This window comes from Heliconius melpomene, chromosome 11 (assembly GCF_056956725.1).
Source record: "Heliconius melpomene rosina isolate 202511_hmr_F chromosome 11, ASM5695672v1, whole genome shotgun sequence".
NCBI classification, from domain to species: domain Eukaryota; kingdom Metazoa; phylum Arthropoda; class Insecta; order Lepidoptera; family Nymphalidae; genus Heliconius; species Heliconius melpomene.
The window spans coordinates 8,802,154-8,829,061 of NC_140399.1; the positions used below are offsets into that span (position 1 = coordinate 8,802,154).

Sequence of the window (26,908 nt, forward strand, 5' to 3'; positions counted from 1 at the left end):
CTTGAAAATCGAAATAATCAAGACTAAAAGTATTTGTCACAACACTAGTTGCAAAAGATATAAAGACATCATTCAATTATTAAAATTTTCAGACTTCACAACCAGCAAACCCCTTCGAGGAAGAGAAAGCAGAGGCCCGCAGTGGTTCCTCTACAGGCGGGAACAGTCCCGCTAGTGATGTGCCACACCTCGCCAACACCCTGCTACCACCGCAAACACGCATGCGCATCCCTAGAGTCAATGTCACTGTCTCACATGTGAAGGCGGATAGCCTTCTTTTTGCGCTAGCTGAGCCTAAGTTACATGTACTTATTTTTTTGTTATTTGGTATAGCTATGTTTTGTTACTATATAGCAATTGCGAGCTTAATTTAAGCTCGCAATTGCTATAACATATAGCAGAAACCAAAAATTTTATTGAATATATTGAAAATCATAGTAATTTATTAGCCAGTCGTGGCGCAGGGGCACAAAGTGTGACTGCTTGTAGGTTCAATCCTTAACACTAGGTTCCCTCTGCCTACCCTGCTGTGTGCGAGATAAAGCGTGAAGCTGATTTAACTTTTTTAATAGAAGTTTATGTTCCTAGGATACTTTAGCGTTACACTTATGGTGGGCCTGTGAGCGTCGCGAAGGCTGCGCTCCGCACTTCCCTCCAGAACATCCCCTCGAGGAACTAAGACGGGCGTTGTTAGCTGCTTTGTTATATCATGCGGGATTGAAAGAGCATGCTCTAGCTACAGCTACTGCGGGTATTAATTAATTATAATTAATTAGACTGTTAGACTATCTATATAAGATTATCTTTTTAATCCTCCCACAGACAATGTTACAATACATTAAATCACATTGCTATAAATTACAAAAATACTTTAAAATAAATTGGACCGGACTAAGAAACTTCGTGATTCTTAAAAAAATATAGAGTTCACAGAAATACAATGTAAAACAACATATTAAAATTTTATGTATTATATTTGGAATGATTTCGTTCGATTTAAGTATTGTTTGGTATTTATGCATTTTTTAGAAAAAGATAAAGGTGAAGTAAAACTGTCTCCAGCTATGTCCGAAATCGTAAAAGCTGTTCAACAAAGTAAATGGACTCTTATGAGGACACGGCAGCAGCTATCAAGAGGATACAAGGAGGTTAGTCTAATCAAAATTAATCTAATATATTCAAATATAATTATTAATTTTATTTAGCCAATAAAAATGTATTGTATATTTTTATAAATTTTTAGGGAGAACTTAGAAACCGTCGTAGCATAGAGGCACGGTGTCTAATTTATCTTAACGTAAATGTTGCAGGTTTTATTCCCACATTTGGGGATATAAATTATTTTTTAATTATACACTCTGGTAAGAAGGCAAGACGTGTGGCGTCTAGAAAATTAGTCCGAAATGGGACATTGAGTGTCTTAGTACTAGGTTCTTTCTGCCTACCCTACTATATGCAGGATATACCGTGAAGCAATTTTTTTTAGGTCTGTGCAGCTCCATTAGAAAGAGCAAGGTTTCTGTTACACGAAGTAAGAGCGGCAATATCGCCGGCTGTATCGGCGCTTCACTCACGACCGCCCGCGCGCCGTCCGCCCACAGCTAAAAGAATATTTCAGAAAGTCATGAGGATGGCTAAATCACCTTCGTTTAATAAATGGTAAGTACACTTGGTATAAGATGATTGATATTTATAAATTAGAGAAGTGTATGATTTTAGAATAATTTGTATTTTTTTAGTTTCGAAACAACGAAAGATTTACGAAATAGGCAAAATAGTTTAAGCAAGAGCATGCTGAAAGCAACAGGTAGCTTATTGCAAGGAGACGCCTTATTAATTAAATCTACTATAGGAACTCAAAATATTAAAATAGAAGACGTTCAAACGATCATCGTAGAACCACCTAAAATTCAGAGCAATTTAGAAGGATCCAGTGATCCAAATCCTAGAGAGTTGTCTAATTTACAATCTAAACCCAAATTAAAACTCAAAGATAGAGCACTCGACAAAGAACTAAAAAATGCTTCGAATTTCGATGACATGCGGCATGAAGGTCGTGTTGATTTAAAGCTTTCAGAGAGAGATGAAATGTACGACAAAGATGACGACAAAACACCCACGAACGAAATTTCTATAAGTTCTATCAATGAAATGACAGATAATTCGGTGTTCAAAGAATCACTGGAAAGTGAAAAACAAGTATTGTTATTGGCTGATGACTTGAAAAATGAGCTAATAGTGGCGGATGAAGAAAAAGATGACGATAATTCTGAAAGAAATAAATTTGTTAATGCGTGGGTGGCGAGACTGGCATGCGATGAAAAAGGTAATATAATAATGTAGACTTATGTGAGGCATTAGATTAGAATTAAATTGACAGTAGCTATAATGGTATTTGATTTCAGACTTATACTGGATGCTTGAGCAAGTGACGCCAGAGCAACAGAGTTTGACGGCAGCTATCATTGACTTTGTCATGACTGAAGAACCCTGTGATATTGATATATTAAGACGGGCTTTGTATTGCCAGGTATTGATATCAAATCTATAAACAAAATTTTTAAATATATTCACGTAATATTTTACATTAATATGTTTCTTTTTTATTTAATTCCAGGTACAAAGAGCAGAAATAAGAAAAACTGGCTACACAATTATAAATACTATCTTACATTCTTCCCAAACTTTATCGGAAAGTGTGAAGTATGGTGCTCTTTCTGGCTTATTAGGAGCTTCGATGGCGGACTCAGTGCCAAATGCTCCAATTAAACCTTCTATACCAATGACAGTGCCTTTAGAAAAAATAGAATCTGTGATACCGTATTTAAAATATATGGTTCTTCAAGAAAGATCGAAACTAATGGATTATGTTCTTATCGAGCTAAGGGCTAGAGTTCTTGAAGGCGAACAGAGCCAACCATTGCCATTAAAAATGAGTGCCAATTATGGAGCACATGCCCTACTAAACAAGCCTTCTAGAGCTAGGTATGTGCTATTATTATTAATGTATATTTAAAAAATATATGAAAAACAAATAAAATATACTTAAAGACTATATGAAAGGTTTTTGTACTTTAATGTAATAACACTTCATTGACTTTTTATGTCCAGTCGTGGCGCAGGGGCAGAAGCGTATTACTGTAAACGCGACACTGTGGTTGATTCGATTCCCACTCAAGAAAATGAAATATTTTCATTTCTTCCCTCTGGTATCGAGGCAAAGAGTGGTGGTGACTTGTCACTCAACACGCAATGCCTCCAGATCTCAACGGAAAATGGGGGACAGAGTGTCTTAACACTATGTTCCCTCCGCCTACCTTGTTTTGTGCGGGATAAAGTATGAAGCTACAAAAATTCAATATATAGAAAATTGTAATCTCTATATGATACTTATTTGCTTGTAGATTTCTCATAACACTTTTGTCATTACTCATCGAAGGATGTCAGGGCCCAGAATTAGAGCAGTTAATTAATGGCGGAGCGTTAAGTTCTTGTTTAACTTTGCTAAAACAAATTGGTGGAGATACGTCGCAACATACCTCATTAATATGTAATGGATTTAAACCAAAATGTGAGTTACTTTTTTTTTCTATGCATTGCAAATTTCTACATTTTTTTTTGTCACGAAATTGATATATAGGTATACTTAATTATATATATTTTATTTATAGCGGAATGTTTAATAATTTATGAGGATGAAAGATTAGGCGCGCGTGCTAGAGGAGCGTCATTGTCTGGCCCCGAGCTTGCTTCACTCATGAAAATTGGTACGCGCGTAGTTCGTGGTAAAGACTGGAAGTGGGGTGATCAGGTAAAATAAGTAGTTAATGTGTTTAAAATTCAATAATTATTTATATTATTAATAATATGAATAATAGTCGATAGAATCCGGTAAAGGCTTTATGTTCATTGAAAAAAAAACTTATTAAAAGGATGGTGTACCTGGCGGAGAAGGTCGCGTGATAGGAGAAGTAGGGGAAGATGGCTGGGTTCGCGTCGCATGGGACGCGGGCGGGACCAATTCATACCGCATGGGGAAGGAGGGGAAATATGATCTTAAACTGGCACGATCACCGTCACCTCCTCCTTCGGTTGATGAAACTGTACAAGGAAATGGTAAAGTTATAAATGATAATTATAATAATTTATAAAATGAAAATCATGTTTCAATCTGAGTTCCTAATAATTTATTAAATAACCCTATCTTCTAACTGTATGCATAAACAAGGCTCATAAAGGTTTACTAAAACCATAATAGGTATAGCTATAATAGATATAAAAACAATTTAAACATATAAAAAAATATTTAAGGAATCATTTACTTGAACAGATGTTTACGGTGGACGGTAGAGAGACCCTTAAGATGATCGCAGAGCCTATTTTAATATTCAAATAAACTACAAATAATTCCAGTCGAGAACACCATAGAGTGTTGGCCGGTAAGCGAAGTGCGGTCGTCGTGTACAGCAGCGGTGCGCGCGCTCTGTGTGGGCGCGGGACGCACCGGTGCGGCGGGTGCGGCCGCGCGTCGTAACGTGGCGGCGCTACAGAGGCGGTTGCTGGCGTTGGCCCACGCCAATGTGTACCCGCCGCCTACTGCCTTCGCTGGACATATGCATACGGCTCTGGCGTTGTTGAGAAGTAAACTTATATTTGGATACTTTTATATATTATATTTAATTACAGACTATCAAATTATTTAACGTTAATTTTAGTGCATATTAGTAATAATAATTTTAAATCATTGAAACTTTTTTTATCTATTGAAATTTTACTTGTCCAATTAATGCTATATATTGCATTTTCAGCGAGTGCTCAAAGTCCCGAGATGAAAGTTTCTCTTTGCACGGACTCCTGGTTTGAACTATGCTACAGTATTATATCAGCTACAGATAGAACAATCTCTCAGGATCTGATGTACATGCAGGTTGGTTCAAATAAAAATTGTTACCATCTAAACATTACAGTATTTTATTATTCATATTAATAAGGTTTATGTAATATAAAGTACATTTTTTAAATCATATTTTAGACGTGGCGCAATTCAATTCCCATTCGGAGAAAAGAGTTACTGGCAGAAAGTAGGGAACGGAGTGTCTTACCACTAGGTTCCTTCTGCCAACCCCACTGTGTGCAGGATACAGTGTGAAGCTGATTTAATTTGATTTAATTTAATAAGCGTCAAATATACATTCTTACTTGTCAGATTCAATCTTTATGGCTGTTACGGCGCGTGCTGGCGGAGCACGGTGGTGCGGCGGAGTGGCGGCGCACGGTGACGGCGCAGCTGCTGGCGCTGGCGGGCCGCCTGTGGCTGGAGACGCACGCAGCTGACCCCGCGCTGCGGGCTCACGCGCACGCGCCCACGGCCACGCCTGTGTGCGTTGAAGAGGAGGAGATAGGTGGGTTTGTGTTCTGCGTGGATTATTTAGCGTAACAGTGTATCACACATGTAGTAAGATGGACACACATGATTCCCTTTTCCCGTCTAGTTTTCAAGATTACATATTAATTGCGTATCTAAGCCGCGCCACGCTTTGTCTTATTACCAGAAGAAATAAACTGAAAATGATTCCTAATAATCCTAATTCTATATATAAGTCTTATTATTTTATTCACAAAATATTTAATTCAACAGACAATAGATGGCGTGCACCAGCCACGGCTAGTTATACAGGAACTACATGCGCAGCCATCGTCAACCTAGTGCGGCAACTCCACTCCACGCCACAGTGGCACGGCCCTATAACTGCGTTGTTACTTGAGAAATTACAGCTGGCCGCCCAAATGGTAATTTATACAAATAAACGAATATCAGATATATATCCGCTTTATCCTTCGAATCAATATTTAAATGTAATTATCAAGGACTAGTCGTGGTGCAGGAGCACAAGCGTGTGACTGTAAAAGCGTCGGGTTCGATTCTCATTGGAGAAAATTAAATATTTAATATTTTCATTTCTTCGCTCTGATGTCGAAGAAAAGTGCGGCGTTGAGTCCCGCCACGTAACACGCAATGCCTCATCAGTTATTCAAATATCACTATTAATGGTAGCGGCAATTAACGACGTATTCGCACAAATATGGGATATATAATATCCAAATTAAAATATATAATATTAATTCGAATGAATGCTGTACCCTTCTAACGGGATTTGCACTTTTGTTCCAGAACAGATTTATTTGTAGATAGTTTTATTAGTTTCTAATAATAGCTGTAGATTGAAATTAATTTAGATATATTCAAATATACTAGCAAAGGCTAGCTTATTAGATGTAACTTACAGTTCTAAACTATGATATTGAGTAAAATAATTATTCCTGAAAATATATGTTTTTTCATAGTCTAAACATAAGCTTAAAAGTTAAACTGATATAGCATCTTATTAATGTAATTTGTTAGTTTCTCACATTTACGAAAATGTAGCATCACAGATATTAGTCAAATTTAATAAAAGAAAATTATAAAAGTTAATGACAATTCATTATGAAAACGTAACTTTTGTTTATTATTTTAGCTAATAATAATAGATTGGTAGCGTTTTTTTTACATATTTTTTATTTATTTATTTATTTATTTATTTTAAGTTGGGAAACAAACAGCATTTTACAGTACTTTTTAGTATAATACATATCCATATTCCAACTGCCAATAAAGTTTCCACTTATACATAAAACATGGAGTGAATATGTTGCTAATTAACAATTAAAAATTAAATTTACTGTCTAAAGAGAAAAAAAAAAAAAAAACAAAGATTTTTACGAATGAAAGGTTAAGGTTTACATTAGGTTAGGATTTACAGAATTTTGAATTTTGTCAATGATCTTACATGAAAACTGCATCAAACTACTATGAAAAATGTCAATATCACTAAAGCAATTATTGTATGCCCTACAAGATCTTAGTATAAAACAATTTTGGGCATAATTGGTTTTTCGAGCAGAAATGTAAAAGGTGTCCCTAGATCTGGCACTAAAAGTTGGACATTTTATGTGAATATTACTTAGCAGATAATTGGAATCTATAAGATTGTGTAACAATTTATACAAAAAAATTTGATCTCTATATCCTCTTCGTTTTTTAATGATAGTATATTTAGGTTATGAGAGTTATCTAATTTAAATTTGTAAAGTAATCGCCGTATAAATTTATTTTGGACACTTTCAATTGCAAATACATATTTATCATACTGTGGGTTCCAGACTGGCGAGGCATACTCTAAGTAAGGTCTAACATATGAATTATACAAAAGCTTAAATGTATGTATGTTCTTAAAATCACTCCCCTGTCTAAATATAAAACCGAGCATTTTATATGCTTTTCCTATAATATTCGCAATATGTTTGTCGAATAAAAGACCGGCGTCCAATAATACACCAAGGTCCTTAACAATGGAGACTCTTTTTATTTTCCTGTTGCGAATCAGATAATCAAATAGAATGGGAGATTTCTTTCTACAAAAACTAATTACACAACATTTGTCAAGATTTAGAGATAATTGATTAGACGCGCAGTATTTATCAAAATTGACTAGATCCTCCTGCAGTTTAGTGCAATCCTCTTGATCTCTTATAATTTTGAAAATTTTTGCATCATCGGCATAAAGAAGTATCTTAGAATGTTCAAAAGATTGTATAATATCATTGATAAAAATGTTAAAAAGAAGAGGTCCAAGATGGGAACCCTGTGGTACACCAGAAGTAATAGGCACAAAACTAGAAGTAAAGCCCCTCACAGCAACAGCTTGAGTTCTATCTCGGAGATAAGACTCAAGCCATCTTAGAAGATCACCATGTATACCAGCTTGTTTAATTTTGTCAATTAACAAAGAATGTGAAATTTTGTCGAATGCTTTCGAAAAGTCAGTATAGATAACATCGACTTGATACCCACTATTCATAGCGTAGAGGACTTCAACTAGAAACTCACAGAGGTTAGTTTCTGTGGAGCGTTTGTTTATAAAACCATGTTGTTGCGGGATTAGTTGAGGACGTATAAGAGGAAATAGATTATCGTAAATAATTTTTTCTAATAATTTGGGAATAACAGAAAGTTTTGATATTCCACGATAATTTTTAACATTTTGCTTATCACCACTTTTATAGACTGGGACAATAATAGACCTTTTCCAAATATGAGGCAAAGACCCCGATTGTAAAGATTTTGAAAACAATATGTGTAATGGAACAGAGATTTCAGAACTGCAACATTTTAAAAATATAGGATGTAATTTATCAGGCCCAGAACCTTTAGAAAGGTCAAGTTTCAAAAGATACTTTTTTATGATCTCACGAGTAATACTGACATTATTTATAGAAAGATTATTCTCCGAAGCACAATTAGTTTCCCCAACTACAATTCTTGTATTAACTTCAAACACAGATTGGAAGTAAGAGTTGAAAGTGTTGGCAATAGCCTGGCCATCAGAGGAGATTTGATCGTTAAAAACTATGCTGTCAGGAATACAATCATTCACTCGTTTTGACTTGACAAAGGACCAAAATTGTTTTGAACTGTAACGAATATTGCTTTCAGCTTTATCAATAAACCGAACATAGCATTCCAACTCCATATGTTTTGTCTCATGCCGTAGATCAGAAAATATTTTATAGTCACTACTTCTGCCGTAAATCTTCCATTTCCTATGCAATTTAAGTTTTTTATTTACTAGTTTTATTAAACGTCTAGAGTACCAAGCTGGAAATTTGTTATTGCTGTATACAGTTTTAGTTGGAACTAATTTGTCAACAACATTATTTATTAAAAGGTAAAATCTATCAACTGCGTCCGAGACATTGTGAGAAGAGAGTTGTTGGACCCAATTAATTTTATTTAATTCAGAGTTAATGGCCTCATAGTCGGCATCATGGAAACGATGTACAATGCGTGGAGGCTCTCTCAATAATTTGTGAGGGACACCTTCCTCCACACTTATTAAAAGAGTTGGATGATGGCCATCTTCAGGTAGTGATAATGGGTCAGTCCTCGCAACAACACAAGCGGAATTGGATAAAATGAGATCCAATAGCCTATTATACTTATTAAAAATGGAATTGTATTGTCTCCATCCGGTGATTGACATGAATGCGAACAATTGTAAGATTAGGTTATTGTCAGAGGGATTCTGAATAGCGAGGTGCTCATCAGACTGTAACAACCACCTTGCTTCGCTAATATTGAAGTCACCTAATATAATAAAGTTATCGCTGCGGTTATTAAAATAAAGGTCCGACATGTGTTCAAAGAAAATCGCTTCAGAGTCGCGTTGTTTCGGATTTTGGGGGAAATAACAGCAAAATAGGTGGAACTTTTTACGATATGAGCCTTGCCCAAGAATCAAACTAAGGCTCGTTATATCAGCATCAGGTAATTGAGGGGGCGCGCTGGGGTGTTGAATATCAATAAATGCGGCTCCTTGCCGGATAGCAATGAGAGTACCACCTCCTCTCTTTACTCCTAAGCGTGTGTAGTCCCGATCATTTCGGTATACAATATAACGGGGGTCAAAGAGTTCCTTATCACAAATTCCGTCTAACAGCCACGACTCCGTTAAACAGACTACGTCATAATTATTGTTTAGCAAGCTATGATAAAATTGTTCAGTTTTAGTACGAAGTCCCCTGACATTTTGATAGAATATATTAAGAGCCATAATAATGTGAAAAATAATTATATAAAAACAAAGGTATAATAATTATGTTTAAATTTGAATATAGCAATAAAAATAATAAAGGACATATCACATTAATTGACTGAGTATAATTGCAGTAAACCAACGAAACGCAAGAATAAAGATGAAAATAATTATAATAGCCCAAATAGAGACACCTTAACACTTCCATAAAGCAACAATTGTAAATAAAATAAAAACTAATTAACAAAATAACACAAACACAATAATCGTATATCAATATCACTATAGTTCTTACGAGATTTTTTTTAAACAGTCATTAGAAGAGATATGGATAACCGGAGAATTATGTGTTTTACGGACCATAACAGTACAATTTCGGACCCAGCAATACATGTACCCTTTCTCCTTACTTCTGCGCCTAGCATTATTCAGTAAAGCCTTATTATATGTAGATAGGTGGTCATTGACATATATGGGATTATTTATGCCGGTGAAGCCCACGTCAGACGCAAGTAGTCCCTTCAGCTTGCGTATTGATGAGAGAAAGTCGTCTTTTTTATAACGCGACTGCATTTTCAAAATAATTGGACGGGGTTTACCGTCAGTAGTATCATTCTTTACTGCTACTCTTGTTACAAAGTCCACATCCGTATCAACATTAATAGGAAAGCCGCTTTTAGATGCTAATGTTTTAACAATCTGGATTAAGTTTTCCCCTTTCTTATACGGCACTCCGTTAATTTGAATGTTAGAACGACGAACCCATTGGTCACTTCTAATGGAGTTTTCCGACAATTCTTTAATCTTTAGCTTCAAATCATCGACTTCGGTACAATAGTTATTTAATTTAGACAGTTGTAGGTCAAAATCGTTCATCTGCTCCGTTAGACAATTGACAGAGGACTCAATATGAGCAATTTTTGAAGACCAGGTATTAACAGCCTCAGAGAGATTTCGAAGTTCCTCAGTGACGGAACATTTAAATGATTCCACAATGGCATGAAGGTTATTGAAACGGTCATCAAAATAAGTGATAATTGATTTCAAACCACTATCTTGCAGTAACTGTAATTGAGGTTGAGTGGACTCCAAGGCGATACAGCTTGAACCTGCAGCGGACAATCCAGGACTAATATTAGTGCTGCCTTTCTTAGTAGGCTTACAGGCAGGACATTTCCATTTGGCCTTGTTCATAGGCAGCATTTTTTTAAAATCAATGTCTTTTAAACTGGCACAGGAGTAATGAAAAAATCCCAAACAGGCCGTGCATTTGATTGAGTCCTCAATCTTTAAAAAATCAGAACACAATTTACATTCCATAATGCAACGAATAGCACGTTTATTTGCTTTATAACTACGCGTACGCGTTTGTAGTAAACACCTTTCACTTGACCTTGAACTCGTTAACGAACGAACGTTAAAAATAGAATCTTCGATATGATAGTTTAATATATTCACATTTCTTCTATATATAATGAATATTACAGGCTACGCACTATAAATTGGATATAGTAAACAAATTCACTCCCGATAAATAACTTTTTCCACCGTTTGGAACTTTTTCCACCTTTTTTTTAACATCATTTTACAGATATACCAACACATACATTTTAGAATCATCCATTTTTATTTTACTTTTTTTACAGATTACAAATGATTGGCATTGGTGGCCACACACTAGCCAAGATTTAACGCAAACTATGAAACCATCTGCGCCCTCGTTAAATAGTTGTCTTATAGGTATGCATGCCATAACATCGAATATATAGTGTTATTTTCAAAAGTTTTTTTCGTATTAATTCATCTTTTTTTAAAATAAATCTTATTAAATTTAATATACACATTAAATTAGATAAATAGAAATTGAGCTTTAGCAATGTTTACATAAAGCATTCAGCAATGAATAAGAATTTAAATAAAGAGAAGTTAATGTATTTTGTTTTACAATAAGTTATTTTTCTTTTCAGCTGGAACATTAGGAGTAGTAGGTGGAATGGAATGGCGGATAAGACTCGGTCAGCGTGTGTACGCCGGTTCTCCACCTAAGAACGGTGTCGTCACTCAGTTATCATCAAGAGCTAAGATTACTCTGATCCATGAAGATAATACTTCTGCTAAGGTATTTTGTCAAAGTAACATGACAGATGTTTGCTTTTTCTTAGTATTTATACATGTAATAATTAATCTTTTTTTTTTTATACAAACTTAAAAATACAGGTGACTATTTTTTACGTAATGATTTTTATTTTTATGATTATTCTTCTTATAAAAAATATATAAATGAAATAAGTTAAATAAAAAATGTCTAAAGTCCTTAAAATAAAATCTAAAAGATTCCCACTCTTAAAACATTGCATGTTGAGTAGCGGAGCTCAACGCTACACTTTGTCATATTACCAGAGCGAGGAAATGACAATAATTTATCCCTTGATTAGAAATTTCAACTTACAGCCGTCGTCTTTATGACGTCATAACAATTAAACTAAATATAAACTTTATTTACTTTAATATCACAGATTGACGTAAACAACGTTCATAGTGCAGAATGTGAACGTCTGTCTCAAGCGCTGAGTGGAGGCGAGAGTGCGTTACGGGTATGCGCAGCATTGTTAGGCGCGGGGCCGCAAGCCTCACCTATGCATGCGCATCATTTACCTGGTATTGTTTATTTATTTATTTATTTGTATATGAATTAAATATTGTGGCAGTGGTAAATTAAAAAAAAAAAGATTTATTTTAAATTTTATCTAAAATTCTAAGATTTTTGTTATATTAGAATTATTGGTATAAATAATTCTATTTTAAACTTTTAGTAAACAATTTTGCCTTATTTCTTTTAATAATTGAGATTTTTTTTCTAGCTGAAGTGGATGTTTTTGGTCTTCGACGACAACAAATGGAATTGCTTACACTGTGTGCCGTAAGAGGATTATTAACAACTCGAACTCGTTTGAGAAAAGTATTGATGCAGCCTCCAGATAATGGCGGTACGTATAACTTAATTTATTAAATCTTTAATACAGCAATACACAGCACAGAGAAATAAACTATACAACTAAATTAATTTAAAATATGTAAACAAGTAGTATACTTTTAAGTACTAAAAATAAAAAAACCGCTTTAACGCTTTTCCAGCATATCAGGGTAGGTAGAATGTTGAAACATAGTTCCCGCTCCGCCCAATTTTCGGGATATTGTTATCTAGAGTGAGGTAATGGATGGATGGATGAATTTCAATATATTATAATCATTACTTCAAGTGACTATCGAACCCATAACCTTTGCTTTTACAGTTATAATCTTATATTAATTAGCTACAATTGTCTCTAAATCGAATAAAATTAAATATTCCATTTATTTTAATTAAAATAATGTTGTCTGCCAATAACCATTACTCCAACTTTCACTTCAAAATAACAGGTTCAATAGAAAGAGCTACAACAGGTACTGAAGGCACGTTACTCCGACGTCTACTATCATTGGCAACTCGACCGAGTCCACTCGCAGCATCACATTCTCCGAAAGATCTGGCTGCAGCTGCTCTCACTATTGTTCAGCAGTTGGCAGCTCATATTGCAGGTATATATAGGTTGAAAATATTGACATTCAATATAACACAATTATGGATTGAGTTGCGCCACTCAACACGCAAGTACAATTTTGCCATATTTCTGGAAAACTACAAAAAAAGCTTATGAATATCAGGAAATTATTTAACTTTTATTTGTAGGAGATGAAAAAGATTTCGACACTCCTCCAGAGATACCTATCATAGACAAAAGTAATGTTATGCAAGTGTCAATGGGACCATCAACTAGTACAGCCTCGTTGTGTAAGTATTATTATTATTAACTAATAAATTATACTAATAATAGTTGAAAGTATATTAGTAATAATTAAATTTTATTGTAATAAATCGCATTTTGCTTTATTTAATTAGGCGATTTATTTAGGCATCACTTATACTGTAAATTTTTTAACTTCATCTGAATACTGTTTATACGTGTTTAAATTTTGTATTTTAGCACGTAAGGATTTAAATACTTGGGCCAATTCTTCACAAGTCCAACAAGTAATAGAAATGGGCTTTTCGAGGCACGCTGTATATGGGGCTATTCAAACTCTAGGTAAATTTTTATGCTTTTTTTAAATATAATTATTAATAATTTCAATATACTAATAAGAAATCACAATTTTTTCTTGATGAATTTCAGAATGACTACAAAATGTATGTATTATTTTTTTTGTAATACAAAGCAAAATAAATATATTTTTAGGTGGAACGAGCCTGCCTTCAGTTGAAGCTCTAGTAGCGTATTTATTAGAGTTACCCCAACAAGGCATGGACGATTCCGTATTCGAAGTGAAACCAACATCGTCTAAACAAGAGAAAAAACAAACTCCATACCGTTGGCGAAGTTGTTTTGCTTCTGAAGATGAATATGCTCAATACTTGTCTGATATAATATCTCCGGGAATGACCGTTAGATGCTGCAAAGCTTATGAAAGTGTAAGGATTTTTACAGATTTTCAACTTTTGTTTACTTATTTTTTTTAGGTTTTCGTTGACTGAAATAAAAAAATAATATATATTTTTAGATCGCATTAGGTGATGTCGGACAAGTGCAAAAAGTAGAACGCGATATTAAGCAAAATGTTTTCCTACACGTAAGTTATTTTATTTTTGCTATAGATACGACCTAACTTAACTTAACAGTACTATCACAGTCTCTGTCTGTTTAAGTATAACGTTCAAGGCTGCGCTCTCCGAAAAACTATGATTACTATTAAATATTTAATGTTTTCTCGTTGTTACCTAAAATCAGAGCCTTCCCATAACTTCTATAAATTTGAATAAAATATTTTTCTATCTTATAATTATATTATCTGTCCAGGTCGAATGGCGAGGCCTAGGTCGCGTGTCAGGCATACGCGCACTACACGCGGAAGTAGTGTCAGGCGCGCCGCCCTTCGCATCAGGGGACCGCGTGCGCGTGCGTGCCGCCGTCACCCAACCGCGTTACAAGTGGGGGTGTATAGATCACACTTGCGTCGGCACCGTTACTGGTGAGATGGAATGGATTGGTTTTTTTATATATTGTTTGTTTTTTTCTGTGGCGTCTAACAGGAACTGCGTTATACCACTAATATTTTGCCTATATATGTGCTATTACGCAGTTCTTTTATGTCTACCTAGTATGACATATTCGTTTATTTACGAATCTATTAAGACAAAGTATTATTTTTTTAAATTAATGACATAGGCATCCTATATAATTATTGTGCTTAGACTTATAGTTATTTAATTTCAGCAATATCTACAAATGGGCGTGACTTGACGGTCGACTTTCCTCAACAGCCTGGCTGGACGGGACAAGTTAGTGAAATGGAACTGGTGACTGATCAATGTAAGCATATTTTATTAATATTTTCAAAAAAATTATAAACGTATGTTACTAGATAACGATTAATAATTATTTTTTTACTTTTCGTCTATTTGATAACGTTTTGATTTTGATTTTCACACTGTTTTATATACCAAGTTATGTGATTTTTTTTATTTATTAATTTTATGAACACAATATGATAAATACTTAACATTAATTATTCGAAGACGGCATTAGTAAAATTATTTGGAATTTAGTGTTGTTAGATTAAAAAGCTCGGTCAGTGGTATATTTAAGGAAGCCCTTTAAACCTATACTAGGATCGTAGGTTCCAGGCAGTACTCTGATTTTCTCACCTTGCAATCCATGGAATACTAAGTAGTTTCTCCTAACAGCGGAATGGGGCGAGAGCGCGGGTGGTAGTGCAGTAGGGTGGCGCGGCGCAGTGCGTGCGGTGCGCGTCTCTTCGTGCCGGCCCGGCGCCGGCGCGAGGCGACTGCTCGACTCACAGCCGCACACCTACTGGCAGAGTTCCAGTGGGACTGGACAGGTGATTTTTGTTTACTTTCACGCTGTATGTACTTCACGCTGTATAACAGGGGTAGAAAGAGGGAACTTAAAGATAAAACACTCTGTTCCCTATTTTTTTGGCATAGCGAGGAAATAAGAATATTTTATTTGCAAAAATGTGAAAAGAGGACAATAATTTAGTCGAGAGACATCGAGTGGAATCGAATCATACCAGCTGCGCTTCACTGTTAGGGCCTAAGTATTAATAATTTGTTATCAATTATGTAAATCATATGAATCATAATTTATACCATTTATAATGAAGAAATTGTATAATTGTTGTCCCTAGTTTGAGTAGTGATGCCTCCTTATGATAGCCAAATACCGCAATCGATTCATAACGGCGGTTATAATTTAATTATTAATTAATAGCATAAATTAGTGGCAACAAAACTCGCAACAATAATTTTACCACAATAAACCTATTGCAGCACTGGATTCGCGTAGAAATGCGTAGCGGAGTCCGCATCCGCCGTCTTGGCCTCGGCGTGGCGGGCGGCGCGCACGGCCCCGCCGCGCTGTCTGTGCGCGTGGGCGCGTCCTTCGACGACTCCGCCATGTCGCCGCTGGCCGCCGTGCCGTGCACGCCGCCACCGCCCTCCAGGGACCGCCCGCCCACGCACCTGGCTCAGATACAGCTGTTGTCCGATTGTAAATTGGTGAGTTTTATTGTTTAGAAAGTGTATAAAAATTTGGACGTAGCTAGTCTCCACACGGTCCTAGTGCTTTAACCACTAAGCTGGAATGGAAGCTCACTATGGAAACGTTACGTAGAAAACTGTGTAATCTCTGTATCGAAATACTTGAGCAATTTCCGCTGTTTGAAAACTAACAATGGTGACTTGACAAGAGAGAGTGTTATTTATTAATTATTTCCCACATTTTAAATGTGTCATTCCAAATTAAGATTTTAAAAAAACTTTTATTAAATGAAAAATTTGAAAAATATATTAAATATATTAGGTAATTTAAATAAGGAATTTCATAAATATAAAAAAAACATTAATATAAATCATATATGATATTCAAAAATATTATTTAATAATATATATTCCGTTGCAGTATTATCCATGCATAGAAATTGGAATAAAGCAAAATCGAAACGTGAATGCTGATTGTCGAGTACATGGGTTGTACATTACCGGCTTCAGACCAAATCCTATGTACACTGATATTCTATCGGTAAGCTCAAAATGTATTTTTTATATTAATTAAACAATCTTGAAGGACACTTGTCAAAAACCTGAAATGTTTTTTTAATTTCAGAATATGAATTTCGTTGCTGAAGATTGGATGGAAAAAGATAATCCTACAAGCGTCGTAAACTCTGATAATAATCCTCCTACACTGCCAAATGATTGTCCAAAGGTATTAAACGTTATTATTAGTATATCGTAATTTTATAATAATTTTAAGGAAACTTATTTTCATTAATAATTTTCATTCGGTTAGTAATGCTTAGTATCACATCTACTTAAGCAAGTTTTGTCTTAATTATAGGTCTATGTCTGGGGGCTAAATGATAAAGACCAGTTAGGCGGCGTCAAAGGATCTAAAGTTAAAGTTCCAGTATTTTCTCCAGTATTAAGTGCTTTACGTCCATTACACATTGCTGGTGGATCTAAGACGCTGTTTATTGTATCTCATGACGGAAAGGTAATTGTTCTTGATTTTTTTTTTCTTATTGTTGTTTGTCTTCATGGGACCTTTTAACATGTATTAATACTCGCCTTCACTTCACTATTCGAGGTGGAGGTTAGCAGCATTTATATATTTTAGTTGCTTAAAATACAATGCTAACGTTATTAGTAAAATCATAGCACAATGCTGCCAAAGACATTCAATACTTTTAACTATCGGTAAATATATTATTAAGTTAATACAAATCAGTAATTAAAGTACTTTTTCCAGCTCTACGCCTGCGGTGAAGGCACAAACGGTAGATTAGGCCTGGGCCACAGCAATAACGTGTCGACGCCTCGCGCAAACCCTTATCTGTCACACGTGCTCGTGCGACGCATCGCCGTACACTCTGGTGGAAAACATGCTCTTGCTCTTACTGCTGATGGGAAGGTTTGTTTCGGAATCAGTATTTATTAAATTTTATTTGCATTAAAAAGGTTTTTCATATATTTGACAATTATTATGTTCTATCATTCGGCGGCAAAAAAATATGTAATATGCACAGGTCTATTCATGGGGAGAAGGTGAAGACGGAAAACTCGGTCACGGCAACCGCATTACATTAGAAGCACCACGCCTTATAGAGTCTGTGTCAGGTGAAAGAGTAGTAGACATAGCGTGCGGGTCTGCCCACAGTGCATGTGTGACCGCCCGCGGACACCTTTACACTTGGGGATTGGGCGAGTACGGGAGATTGGGGCACGGGGAGGACACTACGCAGCTTTTGCCTAAGATGGTAAGTTTCTTTTTAGTGTTTTATTTTTTTTGAAACTTGTTACGGAAATTATGTAAGTAAAATATTTTCTCAAAGGGAAATAATGTAAGTACAATAAAAACAAAACTGCAATTAGCGGATAAATATCGACATATAAATATCCACCTATTGCAGTTTTGCAATTTCTTGTATTTTACAAGAAACTTGTATAAATAAAGTATATATAACTTTATATATACTTTATTTTTTTTCTTAAACTTTATAAATATGGTGAACTAGGATAAGTGCAAAAAATTGTTATAATAATTTAGTGTCATCCTTACAGTATTATAGTACACAAAAATAATAAAATGTATTTAGTCTGCTTTATCACATGTTATATTAATTAATAAAGATAGAAGAAAATAGAAGTTATATTTCAGATAATAAAAATATTCATTACTTATATTCTCTAGGTGGAAGCACTAGCGGGTTTCAGGGTGATACAAGTAGCATGCGGGTCGCGCGACGCTCAGACGCTTGCTCTCACAGCGTGTGGCAAAGTATTCTCGTGGGGCGACGGTGACTTTGGTAAATTAGGTATAAGCTTGTTATTTTTTTCTTTTTGTTATTTATGTTCTTTTTGTTGATTAGAACATTGCGTTAGATTCTGTTATTTTATTTTTATTGATGATCCGTTAAGAGAGTTTCATTTCCTTCATTTCGAAAGTGGATAAAACTATATTTTCTTAATGTTTAGTTTAGTTACTATGTAGAAAAATATAAATTTTCCTTGTTAAAAATCTAAGAATTGTAACTAACTGATTTTTTTATTCAAAGGACGGGGTGGATCCGATGGGTGTTCAGTTCCAATGAACATAGAAAGATTGAACACACTCGGCGTTGTACAAGTAGAATGCGGTGCCCAGTTCAGCTTAGCTTTGACAAGGGATGGAGAGGTAATAACTTTTTTAAGAATAAATTAATTTTTATAATATTATTGCAAATTTTATTTCAAATATATATTAAAAAGTACGGCACTAAGACTATGTGTATGACCGCAGGTACAGCATTGAAACGATTAACGTGGTGTAATATGGCCTATATGTAGCCATCTTCGACAAGTGGTCTATCTAAAACAACTGTATTTTTTTTATTTTCATCAATAGATCCTGGGATCCGAATTATATGAATGTTATATTAAAATTATGACTATGAAAACTTCTTTTGCTTATTTCTGTTTATTATGTATTAGGTATGGACGTGGGGTAAAGGCGACTACTTCCGACTGGGACACGGAGGCGACGCGCATGTCCGCCGTCCCACCATAGTCGAAGCGTTGCGGGGCCGTCGCGTTATACATGTTGCTGTCGGCGCTTTACATTGTTTGGCCGTTACTAGTGAGAACCAGGTATAATATTGTGCTAGTGGCAGGCTACTTAAGAAGAAAAATCTTAAATAATAAAATTAATATTCTATTGTCAATTCTTATTAAAACCATACCTCGGTACTTAAGTTGATATCAAATTTTCAAAGGTTACATTTTCACCCACTAGTTGAAATAAAGCAAAGAAATAATATTTTGGGTTTACTCATTCTATTTGGATCCATTTATGACTTGAATAATATAATTCATTTAGAATAGTACAATATTTGTGATTGTGATTTTAAGATATTCTTTGCAAATTTTCTCGGTCTGGTAGTAAGACAAATAACTCATGGCCGTATCATGAGTTTTGCCTTACACACAAGTCACAATATTAAAAAATTGAGCTTACTTACTTCGCGATAATATTTGAAGGTGTGGGCATGGGGCGATAACGACCACGGGCAGCAAGGTAACGGCACCACGTGTGTCAACCGGCGCCCGGCGCTTGTAGCGGGCGTGGAAGGCGTCCACCGTGCCGCCGCAGGCTCCTCGCACTCGGCCGCGTGGGCGGTGCGGCCCGCCATGCAGCAGGACGTGCAGGCGCCGCATGTCACGCCTTTACCTTTCCCCACGCTGAAGGATCCGCTGGGGGCGCATAGCTTAGGTGATCTTTTATTTGTTTATTTTTTTTATCATTTTGTAACAAAAAAAAACTTACTTCGTTAGTTTAAAAGGATTGATTGTTTACAGTAGTGGATTTCCTGTTGTAGGTTTGGTAATTAGGTTCAGGAAAATTGCATACTCGAGCGCTGTGGTAATATAACAGTGTACTGTATCATTGGTTATATGTATTCACTTTACTACAAAGCTAGGTCGACAATAAAGCGGATGAGAAAAAAAATAAGGTATATTACCAATACATTAACATATTATTTATTAATATAAAAATTTGTTTGTAATACAACAGGTCTTTACTCAGACGAAGCGGCTGTAGATGAGCCGCAAGGCCAACGTCCGTCGTTAGCGGCGTCCTCACTAGCGCTAGAGCCGCCTGTGGCTGTGCAGCATGCATTGTCTCTTATATTATTAGCTCTACATATTACACAGGTGATGGATATTTTTGATACTTTTTATAAAATCTAATAATGGTTGTTCTTGTTCTATTTTTTAAAAGTACCGATTTCGTTATAAATGTAAGGCAATGTTACGTGTCCGAGTTGTCAGAAATTCCAACTATCAAATAATTAATCAAACGATCAAATAGTTAAATAAACTGTGTGTGCGTTTGAGCTCGGATTGCTGAGGTGAGCATTAATGTGCATTTAAAAACGAATACTTGGGAAAACTAATATAAAACAAATGGCATCACAGGCGCGTACCCTCCTAGTGGAAGCATTGAGGGCGCACGAAGCTTGCTCCATGGCGCCGCCGGTGGTGGCAGGTATGGACTCTGAGGACGACGACGTGGAGGCGGACGCGCGCACCGGGGGCGGGGAGGCTCCGGCTGATAGAGCTACTTTACCTGTAAGTTCCGAAACATTAGTAGAAAATATTTTTGATTTTATTAGATTACTGGTTGATGACAGTTACTTTATATTAATATAGTTATTGAAATGCGAAACTGCTAACAAAAACGGGAGTTTGACTTGATTCATATATTCTATATTCACTATACAGTTATGTAAAAATAATGACTGTTATTGAATTAAATGAAGAATATTTTTGAATTTTTATATATTTTTTTAAGAAGGAACAATATTTAGTAATGGTATTAAAATTAGTTGTCTTGCCATTCTTAAAATATACAGAAGTACATAATTCATATATTTGCAAAGAATCAATGTTAAGCCTTACACACTACTCCTAAACATACCTTAACTAATATTAAACATTATATACTGTGATACGGACAGTAAAGCTAAAATAACAATTATTTATATACACTTATGTAATTATAACACACAGAGCGGTGCGAGCAGTCCACTCAGTGGGTCGATATCATCCCGCCACTCAGCTGTAATGTCATCGAGCGCAGTGTCGGTGGCCGCGGCGACCATGACAGTGCAACAGGCTGAGGCACCTAAAGTAAATTATACTGATTTTATTAGTTTTATTTATTAAACTATGTCTATCTAATAAGATATAGTAGTGGTTTTTAATACATTAATGGTTACATACTACTATAAGATTAAAATGTGTATTATTAATGTATTGGATTAATTTAAAATAAAAATATTGGTAAAAGGCCAGTATTGGCCTGTAAACGCGATAGGTTGTGGGGTCGATTCCCACTCCAGGAAATGAAAAATTTCTTTTATTTTCTTACTCTGGTAACTAGGCAAAGTTCGGCGTTAAGTTTTGCCACTTAACACGCAATGCCTCCAAAATTACATGGCGCGGAAATTAATTACCAATAATATTATTATATTTTGTTTTAATTATAGTTGGCGTTGGACGACTTCACATCGCAGCTCGGCGAATCTGACGCTCGCGCCCTAGTGGATCTATTGAAGCTAGCTGCTGCCGGCCGAGTTCCAGATTCGAGCAATGCTGTTAAAGTTATTACGGATGTGCTTATGGGTAAGCAGAGAGGATACGGGAACCTAATGTTTTGACACTCCGTTTTAAAATATTTTGGTTGCCTTTTTTCTTTAAGTATGTCTTTGTCATAATGAGTATAATTTTCTATAGCTCTATGCTCAAGCAAACCAGCGGTCGCAGACATGGTAGTGGAAGTGTGTGTATGTGAACTAGAAGAAGCAGCTGCGGGCGGGAACAGAGCTCCTCCACACCCGGTCACTGTGGACAGTCCACATCCTTATGCTGATGATACTGATATATCAGGTAAATTGATGTTTTGGAGTAATTATCACATTTAAAAAAGAAATCATAAAATCTTTTGTCATAAATGCCAATATGAATATTCTTTTAGTGTGATTTTTTTATCTCTAAGATGGTTTTCCAGCATGGACTGCCAAGCCTGTTCAACATTTTTAATATATTCTTATATTTGGGTGAAAATAGATTGCTTATATTTTTCAATTAATTTCTAAAAAAAGTTATGTAAAAAAATCGTGTGAGAGAAGAGTGTTTGTAATTGGTGAAAAAATATATTATTGTCTTTAAAAAAAATATTAACATATTGAGTTGAAATTTAAATAATACCCAATAATTTATCAGGTGTTGTTAAAATTCCCGGAGCATCATCTCTCCGAGTGACATTCGAGCAGGGTTGTTCCACTGAGCGGAGGAACGACCCTCTCACTATATCGGACAGCGCTGGTAGAGTGCTGGCGACGCGCTCCGGAAGAGAACCTTCGGATTGGGCGCAGGAAATTGTCGTGAATGGTAAGTTTTAAATTGTTTTTTCTTTTAAAACTTATAAATATTTTTGATGCATTCCATAATAGATACAATAGATACAATTCAATAATTTTGTATTGAAGCTCGGACACTCTTTCTGTATTCATTAAAGATTGGTAAAAAATGTAGTGGTAAGTTTCTTCTTCCAGCAAGTAGTGGTAGATTTTATGTATTACATTACGCGTTTTATTAGATGTTTTTCATTATATTGTAAACAAACAAATTCCTGTTATGGACAGGCGTTTAAAAATAAAACTATTGTGTTTACTCACTACAAGATTAAGTTTCACTGTATATTAATATTTTTCTCTTCTCTTTCGCTTCTCCTTTTGCAGGTGATGAATTACGGTGGAGGTTTACTAGCGACGGCTCTGTCAACGGCTGGGGATGGCGTTTCACAGTTCATCCTGTTCTTCCTTCTCATTCTAATATGGTTTGCTATTTTGTTTATTATCTTCAAACACATACATATTCTTTTATGTAGGTTGAGATTTTGATACATTATTTGTTAACAGGAAAACGGCACAGATAGATACGTGTTGTCTTGTCCGTCAGTGGAATTAGCATGGCGGCTACTAGACGGGCCTCTGTTGACAGCAATATCTAATGATCACCAACTAGCACCGAGATTGGCACAAGCCTTAGCTATATGCGCACAAATGCCTACCTTATGTAAGTTTTAGTACTACAATTTATTACTTAACTTGTTTGTATACACATATACACATCAAACTGTATGCCTATCTGTGGCATCGTAGCTCCTTAATAAATAAACCGATTTAAATTATTTTTTTGGTATATGGTAACTTAATCGGTAATGTTTTTGGCTCAAGCTCAAGTGATTAAAGAAAATAAGTTCAGCCGTTTAAAAAATATGTTATAATATGTTTACTTTTTCGATGTTTCTGGTCGGGCATTTTTAATTATCATACAAGTAGAATTTTATGCAAATAAATTGTATATAAATAAAATTTACTAATAGCATGGCGCGGCCGCGTGTGGTGCGTGCGGCGCCTGCGCGGCGTGGTTTGCGGGGCGGGGGCGGGCGCAGCCGGTGATGGCGTGGCGCCTCCCACCGCGCTGCACGCGCTGCCGCAGCTGCTGCATGCGCAGTACGACCACGAGGAGTCCGCGCTGCGCACCGGCACGCACCTCCTGCATACGCATTATCTTAAGGTACAAAGGAGTCTTCTTCCTCCTGGCATTAATCCCGGCTATTGTCAGGGTCTGCTTTCCTACTCAAACTACTTAAGGTACAAAGGAGTATACTCTTATTATTTAAACTTAACCTTTAGTGTATGGATATATATATTTTATGACGCAAAGATATATTCCAGTAGGACTGACATTTATGACATTTTTATGCAACTTCATTGGTTTCAAAAATATTTGTAATGGTCTAGTAATTAGTTAAATAATAAATATTTTGTTATTAATTTTCAATAGGAGCTAGCATGGCTAGCGTGTGGCCTCCGAGTAGACTCCCGCGTGTGCACTGGTACAGACGCGGCCCGGTGGGTTTGGTTCAAACGCTACTGTCTGTGCATGCGCACCGCCGACTCCCTCATACGCAGGACACCTCTACCTGTGCCCTTCCTGTCCGACGTTAGGAAGAGATTGGCAGACTTGGGAGTGTATAACGCCGAAGACGCCACGGAAGTACAGAACTCATGGGAAGATAACACGAAATTTACCAGGCAACATGATGAACAGTTGTTGCATTGGGTGAATAAGTGAGTATTGAATATACAGGGACTACTTTTGATTCAAACGTTACACCTTGGTCTAGCTCAGTCAAAGTCAAATAACTTTATCTAAATAAAAAGTGCATCACACAATTAAGTTCATTGAAACTGCCACAGAAGAAGCGGCGCAAGAAACTGAATACATATATCAATTCATTCATTCAAAAGTTGGATGGGTGTGAAATTGGTTGGTGGGGATGGGAAAGCGGAGCGTCTCAATATTAAGTTCCATTTATTGCGTTATATGGGTATTGCAGGATGAAGCTCAAAATATTATTAATTAGAACTATGTTTGACATATTAATCTTAGGCGACCAGAAGATTGGTGTGGATGGTGGATAAGCACAACTCAAGCTTGTTCAGTATATGGCTGGGGTCACAATCACAGAGGCCAGCTAGGCGGTGTAGAGGGCGCTAAAGTACGCAACCCGGCACCCTGCGTGGCGCTAGCGGCGTTGAACCCTGTGTTGATCGTGGGAGGAGAACAGACTTTGTTTGCTGTTACACCGGATGGGAAGGTTTATGCGACTGGTGAGTTAGTTTTTTAATGGTAATTTTTGATGATAATTAAAATTTTGAATTTATACAATCATAACTTAAAAATAACTAATTGATTATTATGTCTATGTGTATTTATGCGTTAAAAAGTAATTAGTAAAATAAAAAGTGATTAAATTAGTGATCAGAGAAGGGAATATCGTGACACTACAACTAGGTTATCTCTGCCCGTTCCGCTATGTAAAAGAAAATATCAAGTTGAGAGAGAAGAAAGATATTATATTATATTATATAATCATGTATATAAATAAACATTACTATGATACATATGTCAAATGTTATATAAGATAAATAGATAAGATACATATTTTATATAAAAAGTTCTTATTATATAATTTGTTGCGATTTTCTTAGGATATGGCGCTGGTGGACGTTTAGGTATAGGCGGTATAGATTCTGTTGCTCAACCGACTCTATTAGCATCCATCCAACATGTATTTATTACTAAGGTATTTCTCCCTTTTTTATTGATTTAATATAATTACCTAAGTAATACAAACTCGAAAGAATAAGTCAAATTTTTATATTATACTGTTTTTGTAATCATTTTGTTTTATCTTATGATAATCTTTATTATAAATAAGTTTCTTAGTTAAGATATTAAATAACGAGTAAAATAAATGTACATATGTATAGTCTTGTTTAAAGTTAATTTTATTTCATCATAAATTGTCTTCTATGATTATTTTCGAGTTGAAAAAGGTATAGGCTGATCTTTTAATACTTGTTTGGTCAGGTTGCTTGTAATTCGGGTGGTAAACATTGCCTTGCGTTGTCTGCCGACGGTGAAGTATACAGCTGGGGTGAGGGAGAAGATGGCAAATTGGGTCACGGTAATAGAGTGTAAGTATACGTTTGAGGTTATAACATTACGAAAATTAACTTTATTAGCACTGTATATAAGCTTTACATACTATAATACAGAGCAGCATCCCGATTTTTTGCAACAAATATTAAATTTAAAATTTTTCAATTTAACGTGTGTTTCACTAAGAGATAAAATGATTCAAGAGGAAGGGTTGTACGTTACATGTCGTACATGCATATTGTATTAAACTCATACGAAGATAATCGAATATTTGTACTATGATGGGAAAAATGAAATTACCATAATTGTGCAAACACGTGGTCAAAGTCAGTAAACGTAAAGAAGCTGTGTGTGGTGGAACTTAACGCCGCGCACTGTCTTGTTACCACCGCGAGGAAATAAAATTTATTTATACTCCTAAGTGGAAATTAAACCCATATTCTTCGCGCTTATAGTCAGACGCTGTGCTCACGACGGGCTAAAAACATATTTTCATGAGAACTTATTTTATAACAGGAGCTACGACCGTCCAAAACTAATAACAGCGCTATCTGGCTTAGAAGTAGTAGCGATAGCGTGCGGCGGCGCCCATTCCGCTTGCCTCACGGCACGCGGCCGCATATACACGTGGGGCAAGGGCAGGTACGGGAGGCTGGGCCATGGGGACTCTGAGGACCAGCTCTTACCTAAATTGGTGAGCTAGATTTTATTATATATGCTAATAGGATAGAGATGGCGAACGAAAAAAAAGCCTAATTCATCTCGAGTGGAGACATTATAGCATATTATATTATTATTTTATAACAATAGACTTTTTCAGGTTTTTAAGATTGAGTGATTATTTTTGAACAGATTTTTGAAGAATCACAAATTTAGATAAAAAAAGTTGAATTAACCATACAAAACTAGGATATTTAAAGAAAACTTTAAATAATTTTAGGTGGAAGCGCTATCATCTTACAGAGTAATAGACGTGGCTTGTGGTTCCGGAGACGCTCAAACCCTATGTATTACAGACGACGACAACGTGTGGTCTTGGGGAGATGGGGACTATGGCAAATTGGGTAAATTCCCTTATTTTTTTTACTAAAATAAA

General features: G+C 35.7%; 2 protein-coding genes across 2 annotated transcripts in view; one reads left to right on the plus strand and one right to left on the minus strand.

The window, feature by feature from the left end:
- Positions 1–26,908, plus strand: part of HERC2 (E3 ubiquitin-protein ligase HERC2) — a 48,762-nt gene that overhangs the window by 13,130 nt on the left and 8,724 nt on the right. The window contains exons 26-76 of the mRNA XM_085192591.1: positions 93–305; positions 589–751; positions 1,030–1,148; positions 1,487–1,659; positions 1,740–2,326; positions 2,406–2,530; positions 2,618–2,985; positions 3,405–3,571; positions 3,672–3,811; positions 3,933–4,116; positions 4,414–4,641; positions 4,809–4,927; positions 5,207–5,402; positions 5,639–5,790; positions 11,282–11,375; positions 11,603–11,754; positions 12,152–12,293; positions 12,497–12,622; positions 13,056–13,214; positions 13,366–13,467; positions 13,661–13,762; positions 13,913–14,145; positions 14,235–14,303; positions 14,531–14,702; positions 14,948–15,043; positions 15,418–15,572; positions 16,024–16,251; positions 16,655–16,774; positions 16,859–16,960; positions 17,093–17,248; positions 17,504–17,665; positions 17,781–18,011; positions 18,446–18,569; positions 18,810–18,928; positions 19,225–19,380; positions 19,771–20,002; positions 20,306–20,445; positions 20,710–20,862; positions 21,304–21,423; positions 21,783–21,918; positions 22,030–22,182; positions 22,519–22,686; positions 23,037–23,134; positions 23,217–23,373; positions 23,684–23,877; positions 24,148–24,434; positions 24,757–24,977; positions 25,359–25,453; positions 25,741–25,847; positions 26,329–26,506; positions 26,753–26,876. Coding sequence (XP_085048717.1) covers positions 93–305; positions 589–751; positions 1,030–1,148; positions 1,487–1,659; positions 1,740–2,326; positions 2,406–2,530; positions 2,618–2,985; positions 3,405–3,571; positions 3,672–3,811; positions 3,933–4,116; positions 4,414–4,641; positions 4,809–4,927; positions 5,207–5,402; positions 5,639–5,790; positions 11,282–11,375; positions 11,603–11,754; positions 12,152–12,293; positions 12,497–12,622; positions 13,056–13,214; positions 13,366–13,467; positions 13,661–13,762; positions 13,913–14,145; positions 14,235–14,303; positions 14,531–14,702; positions 14,948–15,043; positions 15,418–15,572; positions 16,024–16,251; positions 16,655–16,774; positions 16,859–16,960; positions 17,093–17,248; positions 17,504–17,665; positions 17,781–18,011; positions 18,446–18,569; positions 18,810–18,928; positions 19,225–19,380; positions 19,771–20,002; positions 20,306–20,445; positions 20,710–20,862; positions 21,304–21,423; positions 21,783–21,918; positions 22,030–22,182; positions 22,519–22,686; positions 23,037–23,134; positions 23,217–23,373; positions 23,684–23,877; positions 24,148–24,434; positions 24,757–24,977; positions 25,359–25,453; positions 25,741–25,847; positions 26,329–26,506; positions 26,753–26,876 — 8,497 coding nt within the window. The remainder of the gene's footprint in view (positions 1–92; positions 306–588; positions 752–1,029; positions 1,149–1,486; positions 1,660–1,739; positions 2,327–2,405; positions 2,531–2,617; positions 2,986–3,404; positions 3,572–3,671; positions 3,812–3,932; positions 4,117–4,413; positions 4,642–4,808; positions 4,928–5,206; positions 5,403–5,638; positions 5,791–11,281; positions 11,376–11,602; positions 11,755–12,151; positions 12,294–12,496; positions 12,623–13,055; positions 13,215–13,365; positions 13,468–13,660; positions 13,763–13,912; positions 14,146–14,234; positions 14,304–14,530; positions 14,703–14,947; positions 15,044–15,417; positions 15,573–16,023; positions 16,252–16,654; positions 16,775–16,858; positions 16,961–17,092; positions 17,249–17,503; positions 17,666–17,780; positions 18,012–18,445; positions 18,570–18,809; positions 18,929–19,224; positions 19,381–19,770; positions 20,003–20,305; positions 20,446–20,709; positions 20,863–21,303; positions 21,424–21,782; positions 21,919–22,029; positions 22,183–22,518; positions 22,687–23,036; positions 23,135–23,216; positions 23,374–23,683; positions 23,878–24,147; positions 24,435–24,756; positions 24,978–25,358; positions 25,454–25,740; positions 25,848–26,328; positions 26,507–26,752; positions 26,877–26,908) is intronic.
- LOC146534757 (uncharacterized) lies at positions 9,791–11,175 on the minus strand. Its single transcript, XM_085192592.1, has one exon. The coding sequence runs from the start codon at positions 10,953–10,955 to the stop codon at positions 9,927–9,929; it is 1,029 nt and encodes a 342-aa protein (XP_085048718.1). The 5' UTR covers positions 10,956–11,175; the 3' UTR covers positions 9,791–9,926.